This window comes from Sipha flava, unplaced genomic scaffold (genome assembly GCF_003268045.1).
Source record: "Sipha flava isolate LNK unplaced genomic scaffold, YSA_version1 38_pilon_pilon, whole genome shotgun sequence".
In the NCBI taxonomy this organism is placed as follows: Eukaryota; Metazoa; Arthropoda; class Insecta; order Hemiptera; family Aphididae; genus Sipha; species Sipha flava.
Genome location: NW_020273099.1, coordinates 563,486 through 574,161, shown reverse-complemented (window position 1 = coordinate 574,161; position 10,676 = coordinate 563,486). Strand labels below are relative to the sequence as shown.

Here is a 10,676-nt window from a genome sequence, read left to right as displayed (position 1 = left end):
ATGTAATATAATATATATATGTCCTTGTGAATATCCAGATTTACAGAGAAGACACATAAAATTAAGTGGTTATTGCAAAAAGATGAAACAACATAAAAAACATGCTATGTAAGGTATTATAAAATTAGATAGTTGATAGTGTTCGAAGGGGATATAGAATATTAACTATATCCAGATCAATTAATCCATAAGAACGTAGAATATAAGGTAGTCCGAACAGACTACTATTTAGATATGTTTAAGACGTGTTTTAGCGATCATCTCCATGCCAGTTTATTTGTTAATTTAATTAAATAATTTGTACTTAGAAATATTTCAATAAACAGCTGAACTTAGTTTGAGTATTTTATTTGGAATATTCATAAATCATTTCCATCTTTACGATTGAACAACGGCACGCAACAGTTTATATTTTATTTAATTGATTTGCCTAATATCATGATTAAAGACTTTTTGGTATAGTTGAAATATAAATTAATGCATTTCAAACTTGTTTTCAATTCTTTCTATTAAAAATGAAGATTTTAATTTAGTTAAGTACTTAAGGATAAGATATATTGCATTTTTGGTAATTTACTTTAAAGCTGATCCTACTGTTACCATAAGAATTCATAGCCATTGGAAATTATGCTAAATCACAAACTGATTCATACACTAGCAATATATTTCCATGTATTAAAATATATTCAATATTTTATACAGTATGCTAAAAAGTTTCACGTAAATATAAATTTTAAAATTAACTTAATCATTAATTTTCCATTTATATTATTACAAAAGAAAAACTAAATTATACTACACTTAAATAAAAATATAAATTCATTGTTATCAGTATTCATAATAATTAAATCTAAATTCAGACCAATTATATTTTGAATCGTTAGTTTCTTAGTTAATAATAATTATAGTGATCATAAACTCTTTATTTGTAGTAATATTAATTAAATAATAAGGAAAGTAAAAAGTATACACATTAAATATTTACACGATTTCTATAATCAAAATATTTTGATTTTTTGTAAATATATGATTTTTGTATAAGAAATATTGAATTTATTTTCTTGAAATTAATATACAATCGAAATTGATTTCATTATAAGTAATTTTGAAAGCAAGAAGTTATAAATTTATAATATACAGATTATTTTAACAATAAACATAATTGTTAGTACAATCACGATAAACAATTTCAATGACATGGTTTATTATTAATTTGTTTAGAGCCCACAAGACCATTTTTACAGTTTACATTTTAATACAGTATATTGAGTATAAATAAAATATAAAACAAGGTTGTATATAAAAAAAAGCTATAACCAATTAGCAATTTAAAAAAAATGTTCAATGGTCATTAACTGAGATACTAATTTTACTTTTTTGAAAACCATTAAAAAAAAAAAACCCATATGGAGCCAGACATTTTATGAATTTTGTTTACATAGGTGGTTCTTGACCATTTGTTTCTTGATTTTTCATAACATACGGCAATTCAGGTGGTGATGAATATGGGATCAATTCTAATGGCTCAAACTCTCCATCATCCATTCTATATATATATCAAATAACCAGAATAATTGATGAATAAATCATTTTTATATTGAAATATTTAAAATTATTACCTTAATGCTAAGCCAACCAGAGCTGGACTTTGTGCCTTAGCAATAGTGGCATTTAAACCACAATCTGATAAAGTTTTGTTTTCGTCCATAATCTCATCTTTGTAAAATAGTTGTTGATTTTGAGGTGCTACTTTTAATATACCTGAAAAATTAGTTAACAATTTATAAAATAATATTTAATCACATTAATGCATATTTTTGTTTTAGAGTAATTTTATAGCAGGGTGTCTTATAAAAATGTAAAATAATATTTATATTTTCATCTCTTCAATGGCTTAATTAAATTAAATAGTTTTAGTTGAAAGTTAAAAAAAAAAAAATTTAGTTTTTCATTTTTAAAGAGATAAAAAAAATAGAATTCCTTAAAATTACGCAAAAACAAAAAAATTATTATAATGGGGATTGCAAGCCTTAATGTTCATTCTCTATCTATCACATGTAAAACATAGATTTATACATTTTTTATTTACAATGTACCAATCAATAAATTTATATGATTTTTAAGTTTATTATAAGATCTACTTTACATCGACATTCCTACTTTTCTTAAATCTTATGATTAAAATGTCCCAAAATTAGCTTTTGTTGATTTTTTTTAATGTTTCTTATTAGTTCAATTTTTATGAAACAAAAAAAAAAAAAATAAATAAATAAAAAAAAAAAAGGGACAGTCAATCTAAAGTCAACTTTTAACTAAATTTTATTGCATTTATTTTTTGATAATTACTTTGAAAATATAAAATTTCTTAATCCCCATGCTATGTATGATAGACAGAGACAAAAAACCATAGTTTGCAATACCTTTAAAGGCATATATTTCTATTTAGAAAACATGTTTGCCCTCCCCAATCCCCTCATAAACAATACATTTCTGTAAACATTTGTCACCTGTTTTCTTTTTATATATTATATAATTATACCTTTTTATATTCTTTAACAAGTTGACTGCCTCGGGCGTCATATTTAACTCTCACCTTACCTTGCAATTTCATTTGGTAAGAAATTTAAAAACCGTCTGTATTAGCTTTGAGAGTTAAATTTGATACACACTGTGTTTGTCGTTATGGGCTATGAGCATTAAATTTGACTCTCACATATTTTATTATTTTATTTTGTGAGAGTTGCATTTAACTCTCATTCATATGCATCACTAGAAAGAGGAGAAAAAATTGATTATTAGGTTATAAAAAGCGGGAGCAATTTTCATTGTTTTGTACGTATTGTGATATAGGTTTATAATGCACCCAAAAATTATCTATTTTACTCTAATTAAATATCAATATACTATCAAATTAATTAACAGTATGGGTACCGGCAAGTAGGTAAGTAATATCATACAAATTTAAACTTAATGTAACATATTTTTATTTTTAATTTGGTAATATTAAATGAATTACAGGTAATATGAATGAACATTTTATTTTGTAATAGAAAATTGTTTGTAAATTGATCATATTATTATATCATATCATTATTATATTGAAAAACTAATAAACTTATAAAATATAATTACAGCAAATTATAGATAAAATAAATTAAAAACATAATTTTGTATCCTTTTCAATCAATACTATTTTCATATAACATTATGTTTATTTTGTCCGGACTCTGTGGTCATCAAAAAAACATTCGATGCAGTACACTTTCTGGCAAGCTGCACATAATTCGTCTGATGAGTAAACATCATCATCTGACATATTTGTTAAAATATTTTCAATTTCAAAATCATCCATTATAAAAAATTGTGTTATTTAAAATTTGTGAAATATAAGAGAATATTATATCAAAACGTTTAACGTGAACGAACAACGAACCAACATATTTAATTAGTAAGATATTTTATTTTCTGAATATTATCAGTTTTATAATACCCATAATCGTTTATTGTTGTTATATTTTCGCACAATATTTTGGGAATCCTAAACATAAAATGAAACTGTTGCCATGCTAAACATACAAATATTGTGAAAATACACTTATTGGCTATGAGCATCAAATTTAACTCTTACTTAAAATTCAATCTATTTTAAGCACAATCAATTCAGAATACAGTAAACATCATATGATAAGATCAACATCTATTTTTATTAAAATAAAACCAAAAACATTTATGACCAAACTCATTGTTTTGATTAGAGCGTGGTTGACTTGATTAGGTGAGTATTAAAATTAACTCACAAAGCTATTACAGAGGTATTCTCAAAAATGTAAAGGCAGTTAACTTGTTAACCTTTGATGCCATGAATTATAATTAAGTTTTCTAATAAATTCAATTAGTTAGTCAAAAATTTACATATAATGTATTTAATAATAGAAGAAGTCAATAATATACAGAATAGAAACTTTCATTTAAGTTTTAGAAAGAAATAAAAGGTTTTAAATAAAGAAATTATTTGAGTTAGACCTAAAAAAAAGTAATCATAAAATTAAATTATATTAATCATCTGTTTATAAAAGAAAAATGAAACAATCTTAAGGTGCTGTTCCATTACATTGTATTATGCAGATTATGCTTAACTTATTGCTAATATGTTGCCAAAATTTCATTATTTACATATAAAATGACTGAAATTAGTTTCTTTAGTGCAGACTATACTATATTCATGAGTCGTGTAGTTATAAAAATAATTTTATTAATGCATGCTTTTTTCAATATTCATTCACTGTGCTTAATATTAATGAACAATTTACAAGTGAATTTTATAAAACTTAAACATAGTTAGCCATGTACATACGAGAGATCATTTTTTTGAGTTCATGAACCAAAATGTTGTCTTTAGCGTCCGTGAATATGGTTACCTTTTTGCGCTGTATCATCATAAAGGCATCCTAATACATGAAATACAAGTTGGCTTTATAATGTACGATGATAAGTTATATAAATCAACCAATAGATGCAATAATTGTACTCACCATTTTTAACAGGGTTTAATGGAGGTTTATAAATATCTATAAAAAATAAGTCTACTTAAAAATAAAATAACATTTGAACTATAATATTAATATTGAAAAAAAAAGAACAGCCTTAATTGCAAATAGGAAATTTCAAAACACGAGGTCAAAAATTATTTTACGGCCTGAAAATATCAGTCTGTAAACAAGTATTAAATAGGTTAATGGTATCAGTGTTATATTTTGTTATTTGTTATCAACACATAAAACTTATCATATGATTCCCTATTACAGGTTATCCACATATAGTTTTAATGAATATTTTATTTTTATACCTCAATCTTCGATTGTTAAAAAAGAAAATATATGCTATTTATGTTTTAAAACAGGACACTCATTGGAAGTTGTCAATGGGGGAACATGTCCCTTCTTGATATTTTTGTCATTATTATTCATTTATACATATAATATTATATTTATTAATTTATTATAAATAAATATTAAATTAATTTTGTTAGCTAATCTTGTCTCATATGGACAAAATTTTATCACGGGAGAACGAGTTTTGGAAATCATAGATACTAATTATAAATCTATCGATAACGTACGTCAAGCTGCAGAGAGACACAGATGTGTCTCCCCTGGAATTTTTGATGATGGACTCATTTTAATGTATTCTTCACTTATTTATGTATGACGAACAAGATCGTTATTTTTGGTCGGACTCAATTGTTATTATTGTTGAATATATGAAATCGAAGTAAAATTTAAATCATGTACATTACCAACAGTCACAAAGGTTCGTTGTACTTATTTTGTTTCCATGATGGATATACGGTCAGGCGCGAAATTTCAATGATAAAACTGGGGGTGCCGAAGCCTTTTTATTTTTTTCATGTTTTTTAATGGTTATAGATACCCGCAAACCGTACAATTCAACAATTACTAATATATTTAGTAAATATTTAATATTACTTAATTTAAATTTTTCAATTTAATTTTATATTTTATAGTGCAAGTAAATATAACGGATAATCCGTCTGCATACACAAATGTTTAACCATATAATCAATTTTAGATTCCGAGTGAAGCGAAGGATCTCATGGTTTTTTTACAATGATGTTTATTTCTATTTGTTTTTATCTGTAAACAATTTTTTGGATAGAACATTTGTTCAATAGTTTCATATACCAGGTAATATTTTTAATAACTTAATAGTTTTTCCAGGCGTAAAGAAAAACAGCGGAAAATGGTAAAAATATGCTGTAAACGAGACTATCATTTTTCAGTTTTGTTATTTAGTTATAACTCGTAAAGTAATGTGACTAGAAGCTTGATATTTGTTTCTTATAAAAAAGATATTTTTTTCATACTCGACAAAATTTTCAAAAAAAGTTTAACATTCTTGGTATAAATTTAGAACTTTTATGTAATAAAATTTTTATTTTTGATTATTAAGACTTGAAAATATAGTATCATCCAACTCATATACCTATCTAACGATACTTACTAAAAAAATTTCAAAAATAATATATCAGGATTTAATTTTTAAGCGTTTAAGTATACTATTATACGATTTTAACGAAATTTACTGTTTTTACATACACTTTCAATATTAAATGTTTATTAAAATAAAAAAAAATGGTCCATCCAATCATAATGAAACTTTGGATACAGATAGAACAATATGTTTTGAATATTTGGTTTAAAAATATTTCTCCTTCGTCAAACAAGAAAATTTTAAACAATTTAAAAAAAAAAAAATAACCTAAGTAGGTACCAAAAATTAGACTAAAAATGGTAAAGTAATAAACGGTATATTTTTATACTGAAGTATTTATCAGAATCGTTTTACTAAAGAAATTAGTTATTCTTTCTTTAAAACCCAATACACCCATGACCATTATTCAGTCCAAGGACCAAAAAGACAATTAATTTATTTGTGTATTTATGTAATTATAGTTAATCTTCAGCTTTGCTTTAATCATTGATATTTAATCAATGCTTTAATACTGTAAAACATGAGCAAATAATAAACTATATAGAAAAATATAAATTATATGTATAATTGATTATTATAATATATACTTATATTCAGTGGCGTACATTCAATCTTACTCTGGGGAGGAGGGTTAACAAAAATAATCGTTATCTTTTTTTTTTTCGTTGCACATATAAATAAGATAAATAACTGCTATAAATAGATATTATCTTATACAACTTTTTTACCAATTTACAGTTTATTTACATTACAGTAAATTAATAGCTATTGGAATATAAAAACAACATAGTTAACAAAACTTTTCAAACACCTATCAATATAATTATTTAACTATCATAACATTTGTATAGTTGTATATTTTAAGTTCAAAGCGTAATAATGAAACTACAAATATATTACACGTCATCAATAATAAAACAATTTTTTTTTTGACCCCGGGGGGGTTTGAACCCGGACCCCCTCCCCACGTATGTACGCCATTGCTCAATGATGATATTCAATATTGTGGTGGTGAACCTATGGCATGCGTGCCAAAGATGGCAAACGTTGGCCAAATTTCAATGGCTCGTGAAAAAATAGTGCTAGGCATTTATAAAATTTGAGTTTTAAGAATTTATAAAATGAAATAATGAAAATCAGGAATTCGTTTCCAAACACATTTTAAGTGTTAAAAAAGTAGCACATTTTTTACTTTAAATTTTTTCGTTTTCTTATGCACGTGAAATTTTATTATTTACAGTTAATTTAATCAAATCTAAGGAAAAAAATACTTTGATCAATGAAACCTGTGCTGTTTATATTTCATTAAAAACTATTAACCACACTTTTGATAACAGAAATTTATTCTTTAAGAAACAGGAACAAAAATCACACTAAAATATAATCATAATTCATACATACGGTTTAAAAAATAACACTTATTTTACGATATTATTTAGCACATATTTTATAAAATAAAAACAATCATTTACCTACTTAAAATATATATTACTATTACATATTAGTCGATTTATTTTCATTCTCAAAAATAAAAAATGGAACTTTATTGGTCAGTTAATGTAGATAAAATATGCCGTTTTAAATAGAGTAAAATTATATTTAATATGGCATAAATGCAAACATTTTTTTAGTATTTATCTAATGTTTATTATTTATTGAAGTACAATAGCCCTTAGTGAGATTTTACTGTAGTACTGAAATTATTTTAATAGATATTTTTATCATAAAAATTACTTTAGTATAATTTATTTTAAGACAGTTTATATTCAAATTATATAATTATTGTATTAATGGTTGACTATTTGTTTAGAACGTAGGTGTTAAATATAAACACCTAAACCGTTAAATTATATTTAACATTTAATAGAATTTTTAATTAATAAGAATTTTATATGTTTTATTTTAGAATTTTACTAAAGATTATACTATAATGTTATATATGTTTATAATATACTTGAATATTTCATTAATCATTTAGTATTTTATGTATTAGTTCTATATAATTTGATGAAATATTTAAAAAACGAAGTGATGAAGCCATCATGTTTAGTTAATTTATTTTATAAATACCAAAATTCACATAAGAATGTATTTAATGGATGACGTGTTGAGTGACTAAATATAATGAGTCATTTTAAGTCTTATTAATTATTTTTCTTTCTGTTCTTAACGTAGAACAGTCAAAGAAGTAACTGATATTCAAGGGTTTTAATATTTTTAACTATTTTTTATAGGTCAACTATGATGTGTGAAATTATAATTTTCATTACTTTAAATGTTATTTTTATCTTCTCACAATTTGTATTTATTAGTTATGTATTATGAAAAAAAAAAATCCCCCTTTTTTTCGGTAAAAATATATGATAATTTTAAACATTCTTATTATTCAATGCCCATAGATATGAGATTTATCATGTATAATTTTAATTTTATATTCAAATAAAAAAATATTTTGATAATTCCAGTTCTACAATTGATTTTAATTTATCTGTACACACCTATTATAAACAACAATATAGATAATAAAATATGTTATAAATGCTTGCACGTATTACATTGAGTACGTAAGTTATAACATAATGCAAAAAAAATATTGTGGAAAATGGTTTTTCTAAGAGACAGTTTCTAATTAAACCTGATATCTCCTTAGATCCCCTTAAATGTGCATCTATTTAAAAGGTATGTACCAATACCCCTTGTATACAGAGTATAGTATTTAGTTATTCCGTTTATTACATAATATGAAAAAATGGAAAAATTCTACGATATATTTATGTGAAAATAAAATATTTTGTTTTCTTAATTATTAATTCTTAATGAACATACACAACTGTAATTGTTAAAGTATTAAAGAATAATTAAAAGTTTGATATCTAAAATACAAACACTAAATGGTATATACCAGCGGTTCTCAAATTTTTTTTTCGCGTACCACTTGAGTATATTATCAATCAGTCACGTACCATTAATGATTAAAAATAGAACCATACAAACTTCACATATTTAAATACATTTATTTTAAATAAAAAGGCAGTAAAATACTAAAATTAAATTATTATTTATTTATTAATACAAATTTATTAGTGTTTTTAAATTAATATACGAGTTAAATATTGAATTTTTAATTTATTTTCTACCACCATCCGGCCTTTCGCGTACCATAAGTGGTACATGTACCTTAGTTTGAGAACCGCTGGTATATACAGTAGGACCATAAAATTTGTATACATAAAAAACTATGCACTAATTATAGTTTCAATCTGTTTTATTTATATATAGTTTCATGGCGATAAATTGTTCAGAGAAAGAGGAGGAGGCACCTAGGTCGTTCTGAAATTTTGAACGCATCCAGTATACAAATGTATTATTACACATAAATGTGTGCTTTAAGCGGTAAAGTAAATAATAAATAAAAATATAAATGCTGCGGCAAACGCGTTGATTTGCTCTCGGTATCGGTACGATTCGCGTTGTTCTATGCACACGCCTCGCACTCGTTTTAATAATGTATTTATAATAATATATTGCAATTCACAGAGTTTTATTGTTTACTCGTCTGTACGGTTTTGGTCTACGCGCGCGCGCGCGAGGGAGAGAGATAATCCGCTCCGTTTGAGCCCACATCATTGTCACGCCTACAAGCCTCGCGTCCGATCCCATCGAGCACCACCGCCGCAGTCAATTTCGTTATTTTTCTCTATTGCTAACGGAGTACAAGTACGTCCGCTCGGATCGTGTACCACGCGAAATGTCGTCTCGACTGACTCATTTTTCAAGTTTTTTTTTCTTTTCGACGTCGGTGTCGAGTGTTTCACGATCGCACAGTATAATAATAATAAAGACTTGTACCTGTGTATATATATATACATTTTACCGTATGCAGTACCTAGTGCACATACATATAACTACATATAATATATTATATTATGATTATACACCGGAGTTGTTTTTGTCGTTCGAGACGTATTCTTTTTGTCGTCGTGCGTATTCTTTTCGAGTTATTCTTCCGAAACGACAAAAACTTAGCGAAACGATAAAAGTTTATCGCACACATTAACATACATACACAATACATACACACGTGCGCGCACACATGAGCGTTTTTAGACAGTTGCTGTCCGTGGCGATTGCAGTTGATGTGTCGCTCGGAGAAAGCGAATTTCTTCCAGTTGTCGAAAATGGCTCTGTTACGTCACGTGCACGTTATTAGTCGTATATGGGCTTATGTGGATAATACGAGTTAGCATGTTGCGCACCCGGATGGGAAACGGGGTAAAAGACCAAATTTTTCTCACCGTCGTATATTATGTTATTGCTGTATTCATGTGCAGTGTTCATAATAGGTACATGTATGTTATGTTTCTGACTTACCGCGGACGGTGCGTCAAGTCCAATTTATTTTGTACTCCGATTTTGGGCGTGAAAGCCGGACAAAACAAACAAATACTGCATCAATCTGTGTTCATGCATCGAAAATGATTGTGCACGATGGACGTACACGTGTTAGAAATTATGCGTGATTTTTGCAAAAAAAAAAAAATCCGCGACTTATACAAAAAACCCCATAGCGGTAATAGTAACCATAAATATTGTAGAAATAAGTACTTCTCGAGGTTTAAAGTTTTGTTTTTTTTCTAGACCATAAAAAAAAGGATTTTTTTTTT

General features: G+C 25.8%; 1 protein-coding gene across 1 annotated transcript; it reads right to left on the bottom strand.

Annotated features, from left to right (window-relative positions):
- Positions 1-1,356: 1,356 nt before the first annotated feature.
- On the bottom strand, positions 1,357-4,728 carry LOC112688355 (elongin-B). The gene is made up of 4 exons (XM_025561519.1): positions 4,533-4,728; positions 4,355-4,448; positions 1,620-1,761; positions 1,357-1,546 (listed from the first exon to the last, which is right to left on the bottom strand). Exons 1-4 carry the CDS (start codon positions 4,533-4,535, stop codon positions 1,435-1,437), a joined length of 351 nt encoding a protein of 116 aa, XP_025417304.1. The 5' UTR covers positions 4,536-4,728; the 3' UTR covers positions 1,357-1,434.
- Between the last annotated feature and the right edge of the window lie 5,948 nt (positions 4,729-10,676).